Source organism: Sturnus vulgaris, chromosome 5 (assembly GCF_052056855.1).
Source record: "Sturnus vulgaris isolate bStuVul1 chromosome 5, bStuVul1.hap1, whole genome shotgun sequence".
NCBI classification, from domain to species: domain Eukaryota; kingdom Metazoa; phylum Chordata; class Aves; order Passeriformes; family Sturnidae; genus Sturnus; species Sturnus vulgaris.
The window spans coordinates 11,785,331-11,806,097 of NC_142247.1; the positions used below are offsets into that span (position 1 = coordinate 11,785,331).

General features: G+C 40.3%; 2 protein-coding genes across 6 annotated transcripts in view; one reads left to right on the forward strand and one right to left on the reverse strand.

Moving 5' to 3' along the window:
• Positions 1-1,125: 1,125 nt before the first annotated feature.
• CDPF1 (cysteine rich DPF motif domain containing 1) lies at positions 1,126-15,043 on the forward strand. The gene is made up of 4 exons (XM_088166055.1): positions 1,126-2,738; positions 4,671-4,876; positions 10,383-10,783; positions 14,120-15,043. The coding sequence occupies exons 1-3, from the start codon at positions 2,537-2,539 to the stop codon at positions 10,524-10,526; spliced, it is 552 nt and encodes a 183-aa protein (XP_088022181.1). The 5' UTR covers positions 1,126-2,536; the 3' UTR covers positions 10,527-10,783; positions 14,120-15,043.
• Positions 13,462-20,767, reverse strand: part of PPARA (peroxisome proliferator activated receptor alpha) — a 32,699-nt gene continuing 25,393 nt past the window's right edge. For all 5 annotated transcript variants that reach the window (XM_088164850.1, XM_014880510.2, XM_088164851.1 and 2 more), the window contains one exon: positions 13,462-20,700. In XM_088164850.1, the coding sequence (XP_088020976.1) occupies positions 20,453-20,700 (248 nt within the window). In that variant the 3' untranslated portion in view covers positions 13,462-20,452. The remainder of the gene's footprint in view (positions 20,701-20,767) is intronic.

The window sequence follows — 20,767 nt, forward strand, 5'->3', positions numbered from 1 at the left end:
CTTGCCATTAAATACTTTTCTTCAGAAGGAAATGGCTTTACTTTGTTGTATAGCAAACTTTACTTCTGAATGGGAGCATTTACTCTGAAATCTGTGTCTTCATTGACCTCACAGCTTTAGTCAGGGACTTTAACTTTCCCAAGTGCTGATGTGTAGACAAACTCTTGGGACAAATGATGTTCCCAGTGAAATAAAACTTGGTACAGCTGCTACCAGTGACTTGTAAGCTGGGAGTAAGATGGAAACCATCATAAATTAATCTGTGTCTTGCAGGCAGGATCATATGCTTTTCAACTGGCATAGCCAAAAATGTGTTTGGGCATAGATATCATTCCTTCCCAGTGGTAGGCATTGAACAGATTCTGTTCTACATGCCGATGGTCTGTGAGAGAGCAGGTGTTTCTATATCTAACGTACTTCAGCTCTGAACCCAGGGCTGTTATTTTAACTTGGGATCAGGACATATTCATTCCAAAGTCTATGACCCTCACTGCCATAAATACTCCTTTTTTGTTGTTGTGGTTCTTGGTGTTTTGCACTATTTTAAAGAAAAAGTCACCATTCTCTGTTTGATTCAAGTGACTTTCCATACTCTACTTCTTTGGGCTTAATGATTTCTCCTTTTTAAGGAAGACTGATAACAAAAAAATTGCATAAAGTGTGGATCCGAATCTCATTCAGTCAAGTGGGTATGTTGGTATTGCTGCTGGGTACCTGCAGAAGAAGTGAAGTTAGGTAAGTCAGGGGGGACCTGGCTGGTGTTCCTAAAATGCAGGGCTCAAAAAGTAGAGTTCTTAGCTGAGTTAGTGCATAGCTTGAATAATCTGAATTACAATATACAGGGAGAAATGGGTAGAATGTACATGCCATACAAGTGACAAATCTGAAAGCACTTGAGTTAATTAAATGCTCTCAATCATCCCTGTGAAGTAGGGAAAACACATAATATCCAAGGGTCATATCATTTGTGAAAAAATATTGTTTTCTAAGGTGTTCTCAAGGTGAATTTATTTATTAATCCAGTGTCCAGCCCCATTTGCGTTACATCTGAAGAACTCTGTGCTACTGAAATGCCAGGAATGACCAGAAAAGGCTGGGGGTAAAGAAGTGATGAGGTAAGGGAGATCATCCCCAAAATTAAGCTTCAGGGTTTAACAGGCTAGGACTTTCTGAACTGGGTGTCTGTCATGAAGCCTCTGTAGCCTCTGAGGATCTCCCTGGTTTTCTGGAACATTAGATGACAAGTAGTCCCAGCTCTGCTTCACCTTGCCCCTAGTTCACCTTGTCAGCAGATGTCTCTGAGGATTCAATTTCACTCTGTCGGGCAAGCAGAAATAGCAGCTTACTGTCGCCAAAAGAGGGATGTGCAGGTCCCTCATCTCAGCCCTGCCTTTCTGCTGGTGCTGCAGTTCTGCCTCTTACCTTGTGCTACTGTTAGCAGCTGTTGGATTCCTCTGCAAGCCAATTTAATTCCTTAAAAGCAATAAGGAAAAAAATATTGGAAGAAGAAAATTAAAAAGTATTTTTTGTTACTCCATAGTGTGATTTAGTAAGACTGAAATCATGGACCAAGGTGTTGGGTGTTGGATACCAGCTGCCCATTCTCTGTGTTTTGGGATGTTTTAGATCACCTCTGGTGCCAGCCTGTAGGCTACATGGCCACCAGCTAGGCATTCAGGTTGGAGTGTGTTAGGTGCTTCTGTATGTGCTTCTGGAGCTCATATTTTGGTTTATTTTTTCTGAAACTCTCTGGTTTGTGTGCTGTGAGACTGCTCTGTGGTGCAAACCTGTGGGGTAAGGAGGGGACAGTCAGGCGATTTGTCCCCAAAGAAAATCCCTGAGCTGAAGCATAAAAATAGGGACATGGCCTTAGTGAACTGATGCATAAATAGGGACGTAGCCTGAGTGAACTGAATCAGCTCTGCAGGGAAAGGCGCTGGCTCAGAGCTGGAAGAGTGGGAATGCCCTGCTGTCCTTTGGCAGGCTGTGGATGTGCTCAGCTGGGAGTACATGGTATAGGGTGATTCCATTGGCCTCATTTCCATAGAAAGCCAGATGGGAACAGGGAGCCAAGGGTAAGCTTCCAAAACTCTATTCCAAGGTGAACCAGAAGCAAAGAAAGTGTCTTTTCATTGCAACATTTACCTTCCTGGTACCTGCCTCCTGAGTGGGGTCCCAAAACCTTTCATGGCTCCAGTTTGAGGGAGGAGATAGGCATTGCAGAACTGGATTGGAATACTGCACACAGCAGATAGGGAACAGTGTCCTGTGAAGCACTTAGGGAGTATAGACCTCAGTTGAGCAGAGGGTTTTCAAGCTCATAGCCATGTGCTTTGTCACCTGAGTTATTTCATGGATGTTCCAAATTAATAGGTGAACTTTACAGTTAGGCTCCCAGTTTGCAATTTATAGACCTGTCTAAATAATTGGAAAATTTAACTGCGACATGGCAAACCAACTTGATTGAGGAGAAAATATTTACTAATCAAGGTTTGCAATTGTCAGTTTTCTGTTGGGTTTTAATTTGCAAAACCAGATGTCTTTAGTCTTCCTGCAGATATGTTCCCAGCATTGTGTTTTGAAGCTACAAGATTTTTTTTTGTGTGTGTTTCTTGCATGTAGCTTAAGAATGGGTGCTCCCAAAGAAGTTCAGACACCAGGAGAGTTCAGATGTGAGCTGTGTGAGTTATCAGCCCCGTACACATACTATGGGCAGACACCACCAAACTCAACTCTCAGTTGTCTAAGTGCCCTCTGAGATCACAGACTTCATTTCTGCTATGAGCATTAGAATCCTGGTAGTGTGCACTGCATGAGCCCAATAATGTGCTTTACTGACCCTGAACATGACACTTGGTACTTAAAATGATCTCCGTTTTTCCAAGCAGAAGGAGAAATTGTCAGTGTTGGTAGGAAAGTCAATAATTTTTGCTTCAATACCATGCAAAAATTTGCATTTAACCTATTTCCTAGCCCCACTAACAGCTCTAATATACCAATATTTTCTTGCTAGAATACTGCTGACTGCCAACCTGGTATTTCTGGGAATAGCCCTTCCCCCACTGTAGCCTCCCTCTGCTGAGCAATACATACACAGAGCATGAATGAAATATACATGGCAAAAACACTTCTTAAGAGCTATTTGGCATGATGTAGATTTTGAATAGCAGTGCTTCTTTGTGTGGATTAGACAATCCCTTGTCAGACTGTGTGACATCAGGGTGTGTGGATGTTTGCTATGTATTTATATTTTCTGGGACCAAATCCTTTTCTCCTTCTGCTAAGTAGGGATAGTTTGACCAGAAATTATTCAGTTACAGCTTTGTCTGCAGACATTAAACTCCCCATAAAATAAAACACTTTGCTTTAAATGCATGAGTAGCTTGATGGAGGCCATCATGGTCAACAAATCCATCAGGCAGACATTGTCAGGAATTCTCTGGAGCTGGAAGGCAGGTATGTACTCAGCATTTCACCCCAATAAGACTGCTCTGTTTCCTAAAGGATGGAAACAGCTGTTGATCAGCACTTGCTGGGGCTGTTGTCCTTGAGCAGCTGTCTTTATCATTCCGAACCCCACAGTGCTACTGGTTTTCCTTCTTCCAGTCAGGAGAGCAATGGCTCAGCTTTGATCAGGTCCGTTTCTGAAGAGTCTAAATGTGAATCTTAATTTAGGTTATCCAAGCTCAGTGTTAACATCTTTATTTGGATTGCTCAGGTGCAAAAATCAAAAGAATAATGCTGAGGCATCACACTTCTATAGATGCTTTTAAGAAACAGCTTCACACCCCATCTTTCTTGGCTTGCTCACACATCTGGAATGCGGTGCTGCAGGAACTCTGCTGGACAGGGGGCCTTGTCCAATGGCTCTGCACTGATGAGAGCTGGGAATCCTGTTTCTGTTTGAGTGGACAGAAAAAGGAGAGAGGAACACAGTGCTGGACACACTCCCGCACACACCTATGTGTGTACAGAGGCAAGGAGAACGCAGTACGAGTTGGCAGAATACCTTTCATCCATATTACTACCAAAACCCAAGTTTGACTTAAGCTCAGGGGTAAGTCAGGTACCCTTGCTGGGTGCCCTGTGCAGACAGACACTCAATTGGCTTCTGTATTATTTTGCCTGGAGCTCCCGGAAAAAAATAAAGCTTTAGATTTTCCCAAGCAGGTTGCCAAATTATTAATAAATGCACTCCCTCAACACCCTGGAGCAAACAGTACAGTCTGTGATATAAAGTAAGCACACTGGAGGTAACTGCAAGGCTCTCTGCTCTCTGCTTTCAGGAATTGGGGACCTCAGCTTTACAGCAGTGACATAACCAAGAACAATAAAACCTTTGTATTTTATATTCACATGCATGCAGCTTTGGAAGAGAATTTCTGATTAAAAGCTGTGTAATTGAAATGGTGACTTGACAAAGTACTGAAGTTGGCCATGCTAAGGAGTGCCTGTCATAAAAAATAGAAGATAATTACTTTAAGGTAGAGGGTTGAGAAAAACTTAGTAAGATGACATTGAGAGGATCACCAGTTGCTCTGCTTTTGGAAGAGAGATAGAAAGTGCAGTATAGGACTGAAGGCAGCTGCAGAGTTGAAGGTTTTGAAGAGAAAAGGAGCTGTATAGCTGCTGCATTGCCTCATGTACAACAGCAGGATGAGCAAATCAAGTACAAAGGGCTGATAACTTTCCAGCCTCCACAATTTCTCCCTCTCAACCGTCCCCTACTGTGAAGTATACACCTAAAAGCCTGAAATTATTATTTTGCAGGCTTTTGGAAAAAGCCTATGTCATGAAGGATCCTATCACCCCTGACAAAGACAAGTTCCTCATCGTTGGGTTTCATTGCAGTTTGTGTACCAGAGCAGTGTGTGTTGTACAGTACAAGCAAAACAAGCTGCTTTAATCATTTCTCTTTGTTCCAGTCTTGGTGACCTGTCAGAGAAAGATCAAGCAGCAAAATCCCAAACAATCCATTTTCAAGGCAAACCATTCCCCCTTGTCCTACAATTGTAATAGTACAAAATTGTATGTTCTTGTGGATTCTGCCAGATGAAGCTCTCAGTATTAAATTAAAATGATCAGCAACTATGAGTGTTCTATTTACAGATGAGCACAGTCTAGCCTTTCAAGCACAAGAAGTGCTCTTTTCTACTTCCTTAGCACCCGGAAATGCAAGGGCAATATTGATCACACTATAAGGGCACTATAGATCACACACAGTAGTAGATTGGTGGTTTTTTTCTGTAAAGTGAATATAAATGTCCATAGATTGTTAGGTTAGTCACTCAGAGCACAGGGCTGTCATCCTATTTGCAAAAATTAATGTTTAGAGTGAGCAGGGAGGAGAATTGTACCATGTCACGATTGCTCTCTGAAGAAGAATGAATTTAGGTAGCAGCTGGAAGGCAACCTTAAACTGTGAAATCTGAGTGCAGTCCAGAAAGGTGGTGTAAAATTACTTCTCTTAATTCCTTCTTCTCAAGGCAGAACTGGCCCCTTTGTTTACTGTGAGTCTCAAATTTTGGGAGTTGGGCAGACACAGCCAGAAGAATTCTGGCACACTTGGTGCAGTGTAGTTGCTATTCTGACTTGTGGGCAGACAGCATCGAGGATGGGCTAAGAGGAGCATGCACCTTCCTTCTGATTTGGTTTATTTCCTTGTTCAAGAAATTTCTTACTCAAGTTTGTCAGGCATTCAATTTCAGGGGAAAAAAAAGTGTTTAATAATTGAATGGTGCAGCATCAGGAACAGCTCAGGCTACTTCGTCCAGGAGGAGCCTAGAAGGATGGAAACCCTGGGCTTTTATACCCCTACAGTCTGTGCACCCATTCCCATTGGGAATTTCGGGTCTGGGGTCTTCCTGCTGTTCATTGGCTCCTGCAGAGTCTCAGAGTGACCAGTCCTCTCCCAGACTGTGATGCAGGGCCCTGAGCCCCTTTTTAGGGAAAAGATCTGTGCCCCATCCCAGCTTGTTGCTGGGGGCTTCAGTTGTTTTTTCCTACCCTCCATGGCACAATGTGCAGCTGGCATGGGAGCTTGCACACTCAGATGCCTGCACTGGGAGTACTTCTCAACATCCTATCTCTGAAGTCTCTTCTGACATTTAAACGACTGAAAATCACCAAAAGTGATTGCAGCTCACAGGGGGTTTTTAAAAATTTATTTATTTATTTTTTTAAATTTAATTTTGAAGCTACAAGAGGGAGTTGTAGGCTCTGACTAGGTGAAGTGCCAGCACTCCCTGGTTGTGGCTGTGGTGGCTGGGCTCAAGTTTCCAGACCCAGTTTGCTCAGGGCAGCTGTGTGGAGGCAAAGCCCTGCTGTCCCTGTGGTAGCAGGGGCTTACTCCCTCCCACACAGAGCCCAAAGAGGAGCCAAGTGCAGCTACTCAGAGAGTTTGGGCTTAGGAGCTTGATTCCTGCCCTGACATGCCAGGTTTATCCTTCCTTTTTAACAGCAGAGGGTTGGCAACACAGACACATTTGGGACAAACCTGAGTGCATTTAACTATTTTCATTCCCAAATGAAGTGTCTTGAATTTAGGAAGGATTCAGCAGAGATTTCCAAGTGAGGCAGTTTGAGCTGTCAGAAGTAGAGCATTTTTGCCTCTCAGGGTCTTTGCACACACTGTGCTTTTCTGAATGAAAGTGGGGCTTTTTCTTTTAAGAGATGTGTTTGTTTCAGTTAACCTAGACCTTGGCAATGAATAGAAGATACTTGCAGTGAGCTAATGGAAGCCTCTAATCTTTTTCAAAGTCCTGCTTATTTTGCCGATTGTGGAAGTTTGTTAGTCATTTACTGCTTGTTATCTGAGTTTTCAAGATTCCCCTGATGGTATCACTCAAAGTAAAACACTGATTGTAAATAATTGAGAATAAATTTCTTGCCAAACTGGCCAGGCCAGACAGTGAATCACACATATGACTATGGTTTCAAAATGAATTTAGCAATACTGCTTAGGTAACATTGAAAGAGATCTGCAGAAACGATAATTAGTGCTTTAAACACCCACACCACAGAGTAAGTAAACACATATATTCCTCTTCATGTAGGGAAAATTAAAAGTCCAGAGAAGTAAAAACTTATCCAAGGCAATAGAGAGAGAAAGTTAGGATAATATCTCTTTATTGGTTGTGCTTCCTACTTGTTCTTGACCCAAGTATATCAGTTCACTCCTGAGCTAAGTGTTAAAACATAGGAATGGAAGCTGAAGAAAATTGTACTTTCTTGGGCCTCTTTGGCAAAGAAGCTGGACCAATTGGAAAGGTTTTAGTGACAGGTTGCTTTTAATATTGTGGTAATTCAGAATAGTATTAGGCTAATGTGTGGCAAAATTAAGACTTTTCTGACCTTGGATTTGGCAAAGGGATTTTAGCTAGCTTTTGTACCTAGGGAGATCTGAGAGACAGATCAGATTTTAGGCTTTTCATGAGACAACCCATGCTAGCTGAAGTGTATTTCCTTACAGTTGCTGTGCCAATAGAAGTCATGACTTAGCAGCTGTTCTGTATAGTGCTCATAAACTTAAATATTTCCAAATATCCTCTGAAGTTTCACTCAGTTAATTTACTCCATCATTTTGTAGCCTGTATCACCCTGCTCAAGTCTTTTATCAGACTGACTTGGTAAGTGCCATTAGTTCCAATCCAACTGGGAATAATTCCAATGATTATCTGTAATGTCTTAAAGCATGTCAAAACCACGCAAAAAGGAAGATATAGAAATGCTTTTAAAAGTCCTTGGGCAAGTTGAGTGCCCTTCTTATTACCTTTTCAGAAAAAGGGAGAGGAAATTATATAATCTGACCATATTAGTAATTTAAAATAGTTACTTCTGTTTTATTGCAACACTTTCTAAAGACATGGAAAAAAGGTGGCTTTTGGAGAAGAAAGGAGGAAAGGGAGGAAGTTTCAACCCTTATTGCTCACCTCAGCAGAAGGTGACTGAGCACTGACCTTGGATATGATTGTAGGCATCAAGTGATAAATGTAATACCACAGCTGCTTCCCACTCAGTTTCCAGTCACACAGGGTCAGTCCTGGGTATGGATGGGCAGAGCCTTTCCTTTACGTACTGTGGTAAAGATACCATCCCTATATATATATATATATATATATATATACATATATATATATATATATGTATAACTTTCAGACGTGATTCATGTCAAAACAGAAATAAACTATGCTGGCGTGCTTTGGCAGCTCAGTTTTACCTGAATTGGACTATTCAGTTTGGAATTGAAAAGGCCCCCTTCTGCCTTGATCATGGAACGGAGAAAACACATTAAAGTATCATCTGATTAAACACAGAACTGTACCAGGATAAGGGTTTAAAAGAAGGGCTCGACTCTTTATAGTAAGTTTAATTCATAGGGCATTGAAAGAAGAGTTAGGCTGAAAATCCCAGGTCTGAGAGAGCAGGATTAGGGGTACATGCTCAGGGGTGCAGTAGTTCATAGTCATGATTTCCCCAGCTCCTGTTGGCCAAAATCTGCACTAGCTGGCAATTCATTTCAGCCAAAAGAATGCAAGCTGAGCACCTGTGTTACCTGTGAGGACCTGCATCTTGACATTGGGGACCCCACCCACAGGAACAACCTCCCCCCTCCTTTGCTATGGCCCAGTGGCCACCACTGGGAGCCCCGAGCCTTGGAGCTGGGGGGCTGTGTACCATTTGGCAATGCAAGCAACAATAGCCAGGCCAACTTAAACTCTAATCTCCCCTTTTAAACTGGAAGCTTAACGTATTAAGGATACCAAGAGACAAAAAACAATAGGCTCTGGAGGTTGTGCAACTGAAATCCACTTTCAGGGCTTTTCAGAGGCTAAGGCCTTGCACTCATTCCTGAATATGAAGGGGCCTGGCTGAAGTAAAGGACAATAGATGAAGAGAAGTTGTTCCTCAAGCTTCCAAGTCACATGGAAGCAGGCTGATTGTGATTTTGATATAATTAACAGCTGAATCTGCTGCTAAAGCCTAGATAGTGACATAAGAAACAAAAGCAAGGAGAGGAACAGGAACACAGGAATAGCCTAGCCTAGCTCCCAGAGAAAGGCCAGCTGCAAATGACCATGGCAAGGGGAAAACTTTGCTATTTAGATAAGACCCAGGGAAGCCATTTCTCCCCAAAAGATGTCTAGTTCTATCTAAACTGATGTCTTTATTCATTCTTAAATCCCCAAGAATAATCCATCAGCAACACCAATTCCAGCTTACCCATGAAATCCTATTTGGAATTTGGTGATCAGTACGTCAAGAGAACCAGGGATGTCAAATCTCACCACAGAGCAAAGGAATAATACATTAATTAGTTTCTCTTCCAGTTGTTCAAACTCTACATTGCAAATGCATTAAAATGTTCCATCAGTTTTGCTTTTTTCTACTCAATTACTGACATCTGGTTACAGCTCCTGGGGAAAAAAATAAATATTGGTCAATATTTATTATAAATAATAAATATTGGTACAAGCTATGAACGGAACAGGGATAGCAAAAATACCTTCTTTGTGCACAACAGCTTTTATACTTTGCTGTCAAGAGTTCAGAGGGGAGACATTAGCTCAAACTTTACTAGGTGTGGTTTTAGCTTTTATTGAGGGTAAGGGATGAAATCTCATTTGAATTGTCTCAGATGGACAGAGTTCATGTAACAACTCCAGTTATTGGACACCTCTGTGACAGTGATATAATAGTGATACTGTCCTAGGACAGTACAAGTGCATGGATTAATGGAAGTAAGAATAATTTTCTTGGGAGTTATGGAAAAGATGGTCAGTTGTGAGAGACCCCAGTACTTGGCACTTATGTTGGCCTTTAGGCCATTTTTATGGAGACTGGTGAGGAAGAGTGTGAGTGCTGAGTCTCACATGCCATTGCAGGGATTTGGAAGATCCTCCCAGGAGGTAGAAATCTTCATCAGCCAAGGCTTAGAGGAAAACTGCTGTTTCAGTAAAACTCATAGAATCTCTTACACCTTTATTCACTCTCCAAATATAATCCATCAGCAACACCAGCTGCTGCTTACCCATGAAATCCTATTTGGAATTCAGTGAGCAGGCCAGGAAACCCATGCATGGTGCTGGAAGGAGGAGGAAGCTGAGGGAGGAGTGTTGCTATTGCCTGGAGCAGGGAGCTGGTGAAGGTCACTTTAATAGAAGCAGTGGCACAGTTGATTTGGGGGCTTTATTTTTCACCCAGTAGGCTCTAACCAGATATTAGAATTGTTGAGTAAGAAAAAGTTAAATTGATGGAATATTTCAGCCTAGAAGAAGAATAATTAATTTTTAGAAGAATTCTAAACACAAATGTAGTTTAATGAGACTGGAATGTAAACATTTCCATTGTGTATCCTGCTACTAATGTTATTTTCTCTACAGGACTGTAGTCTGTTCTACTCCAAAAGTTTCTGCCTCCCCTGTGTGAAGGAAAACCTAAACGCCTTTCCTTTGGAAATAAAAGAAGACATGGATAAAAGGAAACCCCAGCAGAAATCCTGCAGAAAAAACGGATACAAAGCATAAATCTTGAAGGCCCAAGAGCGACAGTTCTTTGGCTGGGGTTTCTCCTCTCTCTGCTTGGAGACTATCACGTTGCTCCTTTTAAAGAAGTGACCTTCATCAGCTCACTACTGCTGGAGAGAGCAGCACATTGCCTTGCCCTTGGCTTGGGTTCAGACATCCCCGTGCAGCGCTGGCCGTGCCAGGGAGCGGCTCCCGAGGTGCTGGGGAGCCAGAAAGGAAGGCAGGCGAGCCTGCTGTCACCATGTGAAATGCTAGCAGTAAGAAACCAAACAGCACAGAGCAGAGGAACCATGTCCAGATTTCACATTTGCTATTTTAGTGCTTTGTGTTGTTCTTGAAACTCCTACAGTGTTACGAAATTCCAAAACAGATTGATCTGTCTTAATTCAGTACATACCCAAGAAAGTCAGTGTACACCAATTGTTAATCTGGCAGTGCTGTCCTGATAAGATTACATTAGGCAGGGAATTCAAAACTTTATTTTTAAGTCTAAAATAAAAGTGCTATGAGAAAATGTCATAAATATAATACCTAAATTTTTCAGTATGGTAATCTTAATGTTATCACAGCATTGAGACTTGAGATTCTGAAGGTTGGTGCTTCTGCAATCAATAAAAGTATTTACAGGTCCCTTGCACTTGCAGTCACTTTTCACTTAACCTTGCAGTCCATGTCAGCACAGCAACTGGAGAAGACTGGCTTATGCTTTACAATAAAGATTACTTCCTTTTCACTTTCAAAGCAGTTAATCTGGAGATAGAAAAGTTCCATTAGTACACTAAATTCTTTCCTAAACTGGGCAAATAAACTGCAGCTGAAATAGGGATGTCAGAAACACAGTTTCAGGCAAAAAAGGCAAAAGGTTCTTATGGAAAGCAACAATTTGTTTAGCTCAAAAATTAGCTTCTTCAGTTATCTGTTTTGACTGTTTTAAGATTTAGGTCTTTTATGTAAAACCAGAGTCACACACCTTAAGAATACATCTAGAATGCTCCCTAATCACAAAATCACTTTTTAAATGCTAGTTATTGTTGGTCATTGCTTCAGAACCTGTTAGTGCCTTGGTTAACATCTCTTTTTTCCAACTCTTCCATCCATATAAGTTGCAATAGGACAATATCAAAAATCGATCATTTTAGTTGAATGAACATGTCTGTTAAAAGAAATCAACATTATTTCAATGAGTTGTTTAGGACATTTAAATATCTTAAAATCTTTCTTTTTTCTGAACTTAGTATATTGATGCTGTCTGTTCAGGACTGAAATTTCTTGCACTGACTGGAAGAGCAATAATTAACCTATTAGTAGCCTTTTCAAGCCTTAAGTGCTTTAATAAATAAAATATATGTATGTCTCTAATTGTGGAAAAAAAGATCCATGTTAGGAGGCAACATTTCAGATTCCTTTTTGCAGTTACAAAAGACTACACTTTCAGGGAAAGTGATACTAAACTTACCTAAGATAGTTGGTATTATATTTCAGTTTCACGTTAGGAACACTGTTTAAAAGCTGTAGAGTGTCTGTATCTCTTCTGTATAAACACCAAAGGCATGTCCTGTGCTAAACCCACAACTGAAGAGAGCACTTTCCTACCTTGGAATTGTAGTCTTATAATCAAGCTGCCAAAGCAACATGGTTATGTGAGATCACAGGATATGTTTATACCAGCAAACATACCTTGAAATATTTTCTTTCCTGGATTTCCCATTGTTCATGAACAGATTGTACTCTTAAAAGCAGGATTTAAAAGCCTGCCTAGTGCAGTTCCCATGTCAATGAGAATGAGATCTCATCTCTGTGACCTGTTTTCCCTCCTGTTCAGCTTCCTCTATGCCCTTTTAAGACAAATGCTGTTATTTCATTTATTCATAACCATTATCTTTGCCTTTACAATATGACTGAGGAGTCATTTAAAGCCCTCAGAAATTTCCATGCCTTTAAGTACTTGTTATGTTGAACTGGAGGGGGAAAAGACTCTGTATTAAAAGGGAGCAGAACCTCAGAGCAGAACTACAGAATATTTAATTTGGCTCAGTACAGCTCAGTTATTTATTGTACAGCAGGAAAAACTAAGTCAGGGATGCCTCTGCTTCAAGTTACCTGGCTGTGAAGATCTGGTAGGTGCAGAACAGCCAGCAGGTACTGCAGAGGGACAGCAGATGTGTTCTGGCATCTCTGGTCTTGAGGGAAAGGAGACTGCCCTACATGCCACTTGGCACGAAGGAATGACAATGACAATGGATTATTATCTGTGCCCAGCTGTTAGAACTTATATATTCCACATTCTTGTATTCCCACTGAACATGAGCATTATGGTCTCAGTATCATCATATTTTGGTATATATGTGATTTCACAGGCTGAATGATACTATGCCCAACCTGTCCTGCTTTTCATGGATGCAGAGCCTTTACAGGTTATTTTCATTGGGGTCTCCAAGTACTCAACATCAGATCTTCCATGCTCCTGAGCACAGCTGATGAAGAAATCCAAGTATTTTTCCTCTGCTGTAATTTTTACCTCAGCACTCTCTCACCTGCTTAAAATACCCCCAGATTCTGGAAGGAAAACAGCTACCTGTATTTCCTTGACTGATTTAATTGAAGATGTGATAATTGAGTTAGTCAGTGCTGCCCTTCATACAGAAGTGCACTTGTTACATGTTGAATTCCATGGATGTCTCAAAACAGCCATACAACCCATAAGAATATGAAAGATCACAGCTGGATGGTGGGTCAGCCCCAAACTTAGGTAATATATAGAGATAAATGTATATACAATGTCTCTGAGTATGTTACACACCCACTCCTGCTTCAAAAGGTGACAGCACACAGGGAAGCATCAGTACTTTAAGATGCTTCAAATATGCTGCCTTTTGAATGTCACATTGCAGTGAGTTCCTTTCCTGGAGATAAAAGATTAGCACAAGTCATTAAATTCACTTTTAAAAATACTTTATTTTTTTTAAACCATTAAGGCAAAACTGTGTTTCAAATTAAGTTGGTTTACATTCAGTCTGAAAGGATTAAAGCACATAGGTTCCTACCAGTCTCTATACAAACACTGTGAATTCAACCTCTTATTTTTAAAGAAGGTGGAAAAAATCAGAATGTAAAAAAGAAAAAAAAAGTTTAGTTCAAGTTTTTTCATCCTAGATCAGTAGGCTGGTAACGTTTGAGAATGCGTCATTGTATGTAGCTAGATGTGACTTTAACATTCACAAGTGCAAGATACGTTGTCTTTCCGAAAAATCCCTGTGAGTCCAGGGCATCCATTCGTCCTTGGAAGTGTCATTTGCATTGTTCTAACAGAAAGAAACTTGGGAACTTGGCTTGAATTAGTGGTTTTTACTGGGAAACAAGCATTCCATGAGAATTAGGTTTGACGACTTGCAAGAAATGTCTGCTTGTTCTACGTTCTGTATTTACTGTAGTAAAATGTACTCAAAACCTCCTAAAAATCAGATGACTGGAAACAATAAGCTGTTTTGTTTTCTCTTTAATATTGATATCTTGATTTAATGAAACACTTGTTAGCTCTATTGATTAGGGTTTGGCAACATTAACAACACTGTGTTTTTTTTATGTCCTACCAGATAACAGACCATTTAAGATATGAGGGAGTGCTTCAGCATCCCGGGACACTTAAGCTGTGGTGCTGCATTCCTAGAGAAAATTCTGAGCAACTCTGTAAGAGCTGTGGAACAGCAGGAGCTGCACAGGAGGCAGCTCCCGGAGAAGCTGCTAAACCAGACTTTGTCAAACCACTCAGAGTGGGTCCTGGAGCACATTGATAGCATTGAAACTTTGGTTAGAGTCCTTATTACTAAAGAAGTCACTAAACCATGCACGTTCCTCCTCTGCCGAAGGGCCAAGGCATAGTGACTCCATAGAGAGAGCTGTTGTGTGTGGGAATGAGCCATGTGATGTGGATGGGCCGGGGCGAGCAGAGGCGGCTGCGAGTGAGTCACCCGCAGGAGGGTGGTGACCTGCTCCCAGCTCTGCAGCACATCCCACACGGGCTGCCTGGTGACACTGCACTCCTACACACCCGGAGGACAACACACCGCCGGGATTTCAGTGGCTCAGGACTTCCCCATCCTGCCAATCTTTTTTCTTTCAAGTGGAAAGAACGCCATAAACTCCTGGCATTGAGCATAAGGCTGGTGTCTTTATCACAACAGGGATTACCTGCATATCCAACCTGAGAAAATACACCAAAATACTACTACTACTTCAATTACCTCATGCTTGATCTTGCAGTCCTTATTTAAGGTTCAGCCTGTAATCAGAAGTCTCTTGTGCACGCTGCCTACCCCCTGGCAGAGGCAGCTCATCTGAAATTGAGGTCCTTGCAACAGGAATTCTGTTACGAAACATCCACAACAATGGAATCTGACAAGATTGACTGATGCAATAAAGGAGCTCAAGGAAAAAAACACCTCAGTTTCAGAAACAGAAAAAGATTTTAAAAAACTGTGACCCCAATGGAAAAAAAAGGAGGAAACAGCCTTCCTTAGGGTGGGCTCAGTTACACAGTGGATTTGTGTTATGTGAAATGACAATGCAAAGGCTGCAGGTTAGCACAGCGAAGTCCAGCAGAGCTTTTGCAAACATGACACAAACACCTTAGGAGACATCATACCTGTGTGGTGACACTGATGAAGTGAAAATGCCAAGTTGCAGCAATTTGAGGAAATAAAATGTTATATGTTACAAATAAAAAGCAGTAAGTACAAATGATAGCTAAAACATTTGTAATAGATTGTGCTTGTGATAGCTACTGTGTTTGGTGATTCATACAGCAAAATAAGCTAGGTACCTTTGAAAGGTACCTTCATCCCTATATCAGATTTCCTTAGCAGGATGCTGTAGGCACAGACTGTCACACCTGCATGCAGCAGATAAGAGAATCCCTATGACCAGACTCTGAATTCTATTTAAAATCCCACAGGAATCCTCCTGTAGGGAAGCCAATAATGCCATTTCAACATCTTGTTTTGCGCTGCCAAATCATGTTTGAAATACATCTATAAAAGCAGCAGGTTGCCCTCAGGGCAGGTGGCAGGGAATAATCCTGAGTACATGTTGTTATTCCCAGTGAGCCACAAGTCACTTCCTCAGAAAACACCAGCACTGGTGCATGAACCAAATGCAGCTTCTTTTTATCTTTTTTCAAAGGAAAATGAGCTACCATGCTGCAAAACAAAGACGAACTCAGTTCTACACACTATTTTTCCTCTCAGTAAACTTGAATTAAAACTTTGATTTTGGGATTGCAGCTATTCCTCAACTAGACTTGCTTTTATTAAAATTAAATAAAAGGAAATCTATGTTCTGTGTGAAAATACAAAGTTTTGTTATAATCATCAACACCAAACACTGACAACTTTGAAGAATTTGTGATAGTTCTTCACAAATGATACAGCAATAAAAGACCAGACAGGAATAAATAGCAATTTGTCTTTGACATCAGCCCCTTCATTCTTAGCCCATAAAAGCAAATACTTCCTCACTGTACAAAGGATTTGCAAGATAAAGTATGCAACAAATATTTAAATTAAATAATTTACACATTTTTCTTTAAGCACCTCTGTAATTAATTTAGTGAAAGTTTATACCTTGCAATTATATTCTTGTATTTTATAAATTGAAACATGAAGAAATGGTATTACATGAAATTAAAAAAAATCCCACAACACATTATAATACCAATAATCTTATATCAAACCCACATATAATTTAAATCTCCAGTAAAAGAAGGATAATAAAGCTGATTAAACCTAAATACAAAAATTATATGCAACTGATTATGAGGAAAGCACTTGGGACATAAGCAAGCACAGATACCATGCTCCACCTTACATTCCAATACTTCCTAAAGGACGAGGGGTTTCTGAGAGGGACCATTATTTGTAAGACCTTATGCTTAAACAGTACAACGACAGCTGCAAATGCATTTGTCAAATGCAGTTGCAGATTTTCAGCTAAGTCACAGGGAGCTTTTCAGGAGAGACTGAAACTGTTCCTCTGCAGCCACAGCAGGATATCCCCCAGCTGCTCTGCCTCAGATGGGGCCTAAGTTTGTCCAGGCTTTCCATCAGGAAAAAGGAGGAAATTCAAACTCAATCGTATGTGACCCAGCTCTCGTGATGAATAAATCTCCCCAGGTTTCAGCAGTCTGAATAAACAAACAAATGTTTAGATGCTTATTATAAGCTCTTTGATGTGCAGCCTTGTGCCAGCTCTCTCATGAGAACGGGCTTAGTGCAACTGCTGGTATTTCCGAGATCTCGTGGGGCAAGAATAATGCAAAACTCTGCTCTCTGGCAGCACTTCAGCTCTGCAGCAGCTGCTGGAACCAAAGCACAAAGGCACATGGAAATGGCAATTAACGCAAAATATGGTTTCTTTAAACGCCACGGAAGATGCAGTTTCTGTAAGTGGAAACTTTCCCATCAGGTGTCAGTCGTGTTTAAAGCAAAAGTAAGGTCGGAAATTTTGAAAGGTACAAAGTAACTAACTTTTTTTAAACAGCAGCTTTAAAGGAAATATTTAAGGAGGAGAGAAGAAGGAATATCAGACTTCCCTAATGCTTGGCACAAAACCTTCCTTTTCTTCTTCCCTTACCCTTTGACAAAAAATACCCAGGGTACCAGAATAAATAAATAAATAAATAAATATTTTTCCCCAAACAATGCTCAAAAATGAGTAATCTCTAGGTTTGCTGAAAACTTAGGTAAGTCATACCATTGTTTCCCAGGATATTTCTCTATGCATCTGTTGTTTCTTGCCTTAAACTGTTTGTGGGACCTGGTTGCTAACCAGAGTTCTTCCATCCTGTGACAGTAAAATGAGTTATCTTGGCAAAAATCAGATCCAAACTGTATCTGAGGAGCCAATAAATCTTTAATACCATTTAAATCCTAAAATCTGATCACTTTTCTTCCCTCCATAGATGGGGTATTTTAAAGTATTAGTTTTTCTGCACATAGGGGAGATGCTGAAGTAATAGATCAGAAATAGATCTGAGACTAGTTTGGATTCCAATTTTTTTTTTTAAGAATCAACATAAACAGAGTAACTTTAAAATCTCCTTGGCCAAAACCTGCTGTACTCACCTCCTGAAGGAGCAAATGTAATTCCTTAAAAGCGTAATGCAGAAATTAGAAGCTCTTTTGCTCATTAATTCTTGGGAAAGGAACTGTCTGCCCTGTGCCACTCTTTGAAGTGACTGTGGGAATGTGCAGTGGAATCCATCCAGAATTTTAGGCTGTGTTAACATCTTGTTCATATTTCTGTAATTCAGAGATGTGTTCTCTTTACTTTTTTTTTTGTTTTCTCATTAAGGGTCTGCAATTTAATTTAAAACAGAAATTAAACTTTTAATGTCCAAGGAAGTAGCCAAAATTTTCTTAGTTTTCAAATAACAAAAAAATGATGCACTTTTCTCATGCTAATAACAGGACCTTATTACAAGCAGCTGCTAAAACAGTAAAATTTTGTCTAACTGAGTTACTCTATTTGCAATTCTTTATAGCTTTGCTGAGAGTTTAAGTATTTATTATTAATTTGCCATGTTTTTAAGTGTTACTAAAGTGTTTTAGCCACTTTTGAGAAAAAGCACTGGCAAAACAGTTATGCACACTGACTGTGTCTGATTTTCCTGACAACCTACAGTACACCTAGAATATGGAATACAACTTTGAAATTTGCCCTTTGCAAAAATCTGAGCTTTGGGGGGGAAAAAAATTCATGTTATCCTTTTCTTTTTAGAAGATAAACTAACAGTTGGCTCCTACAGTTTCAGAACACCATCCAGAACGGCTGGCATTTTGACAACTTTTTGCATCAGCAATATTGCAGATCAATTATTTCCATGGCCTAAACCCCACAGCTCCTCAGTGAAATAGGGTTGGCTGGGAGAATAAAGCAGCAGCATTCCTAAAATCCTTTGTTTCTGAGGGCACACTGTGTGCTGCTCTGGGACACAAAAGGCAGCCCATTTCTCATCTGAGAATTCCTGGCAAGACCAACATTCCTCTCTGAGTGTTTGAGGCCTGTTCTTCCTGCTGGCAACGGGGAAGGGGAGGAAGTTTTGTGCACATGCAGTTACTGTTTCTATCCTGCCCTAGATGCTCACCAAATTTGAGGCCTGTGCTTCAATATTTTACACTAAACATATCTATATCTATCTATAACTTCTGCCACAGTCGTTGCCCAGATAAACCCCAAGTTGCCTTTAAACCTGTAATTTTTCCAGCATCCAGCTGTGCCTGTGGTCCTGGACAGAAACAAGCAATGCCACTGAAATAGGAACGGCAGTGTCATGTTCTCACTTCGTCACTCAATCCTGGCACTGAAGATTCTGGTGTCTTCAAATGTGCCACAATAAAACAAGTACAGTGTCCTCATGTGCCACTAAAAGCTTAACTGTAGTGAAAATGCTGGGATTGTTCCTGAGACCTCGTTGTTGTGAAACAGAAAGTAAAATTAAGAGGTAATTATGGGAAGTTACCATATCAAACATATCAAAGAAACGAAAGAGAAACAGCAGAATGCCTTGCATGCAGCTGGCACTTCTGGGCAGCTCTCTCAGAAAAGAGCCCATGAAGTGGCAAAGTCGGGAAGCCATTTCCTTGTGGCTTATTTTGCACCAGGAATACAGAAAGTGCTGTTGTAAAAATCAGTTTACTCCTAGAAGCATGATAAACTTACTCTCAGCTGTGCTGCCTTTCATACAATGACAGAGTCTTACACATACAAACACTGCTCTTGGTATTACTGTCACCATATCCACACAGACAAAATCTAGTGAAAACAAGTACCAAATACTTCTATCAACGAGGCCGAAGAAGGTATAGAAATATATACAAATGGGTAAAAAAATGAAGCAGTGTATTCATCAGAAAAGTAAACAGGTCCAAACAACTATACTGCTGGGACACTTAAAGGAAGCTGGTGCCTTTCTTATCCAATCATTCCTTTGCAGTAGAGTGCAGGATCACTGCTGGAAAGTTAAAATTCTTTTTCTTTCCTGGGGTAGGATCAGATTTTTCAGTCTCTCCAAAACGCTTGCTAATTCAAACTAGTATTTTTATGCCAAAACTGCATCCTGAGCTTTTACAAGTTCTACAAAAATACAGGATATACAACATATTTTTCTTAAGTGTTATTTTCACATTTCCTTAAAAGACTTTTGAAACTAAAAGGTCCCATCAGTTTATCATGTTTACTCCTCAAGACACACCTGTTGGAGCATCTCTGCTGTATTTTAGATAAATCTTTGGATTTTGTTTAATTCCGTAAGAGAACCATCTTTTAAACATGCTAACCCTAAGTATGCCAATGTAACACTAGATGAAGCTGTATATAATTTCATGGAATTAAAGCAGCAATGGATCAAAAAGATCTTTCCAAATTTTTAGAAGTGTATGGACAGTAATATCCAGCCATTTGCTACACCTAGACTGAATGCTTTAAGAAAAAGTGTTAGCTAGTTTTCAGTAATTACCATTAGGCAAAAGTGCATCATTTTTCTGATTGTGCAGATACCTGGGAGGAAGGTGCTGAGTTTGTTATATTAGTACTAAAATGACTAAGCCAAGAGGAAATACAATTTTGTTCATTTCTGTTACTTAACATTCTGATTTATTATACAAATATGTATTCCTTACCAATCTTCAAATTTCGAAATAAAAGAACCATTGTAAGACACTTCACTGAGCACTCTGACCAGTATTTTTCTGCAGCACTTTTTCAAAAGAAGGCAAAAGATCCCAAACCAAAAGAAGTGTAACACTCCAGTTCCCCAGTTTCAGATTTTTCCTGTTCTGGGCTGAGTGAACTGCATGTAACTGTACAAGTAGTTTTGCTCCCATCTGTATTTCTCTGTCTTTAAATATTGTGGAAAAAAATACTAAAAATCCTTAATACATATCCCTGTAGATTTCCTGTAGTAAAGGGTGTAAATGTGCATCAGATTCAGTCTTCTTGATTATCTGAACAAGCTGAGCATGCTCTGTGACCAGCTGTCGGAGGTCAGCCATTTTTTGGAGAAGTTTTGGGAAGAGGAAGGTGTCATCAGGATGGTTGTTTTGCAAGTGAAGTTTCAGTACATGCACAATGCTCTCCTGCATTTTTTCAATGTGTCCTACATTTACAAGACCAGGACGATCTGTTCTCAAAACAAGCAAAAGAACACATGTCATAATTTTATAATGATTCCTCAAAGTGTAGTTAGT

What these genes read in the sequence shown, in the direction of transcription:
- CDPF1 (XM_088166055.1), top strand. Translation starts at nt 2,537, where the DNA reads ATGTCTTTAGTCTTCCTGCAGATATGTTCCCAGCATTGTGTTTTGAAG. An exon ending in ACCACCAAACTCAACTCTCA is followed by an intron (nt 2,739 to 4,670) that starts GTTGTCTAAGTG and finishes GAGCAAATCAAG; the next exon opens with TACAAAGGGCTGATAACTTT. An exon ending in GTACCAGAGCAGTGTGTGTT is followed by an intron (nt 4,877 to 10,382) that starts GTACAGTACAAG and finishes TTTTCTCTACAG; the next exon opens with GACTGTAGTCTGTTCTACTC.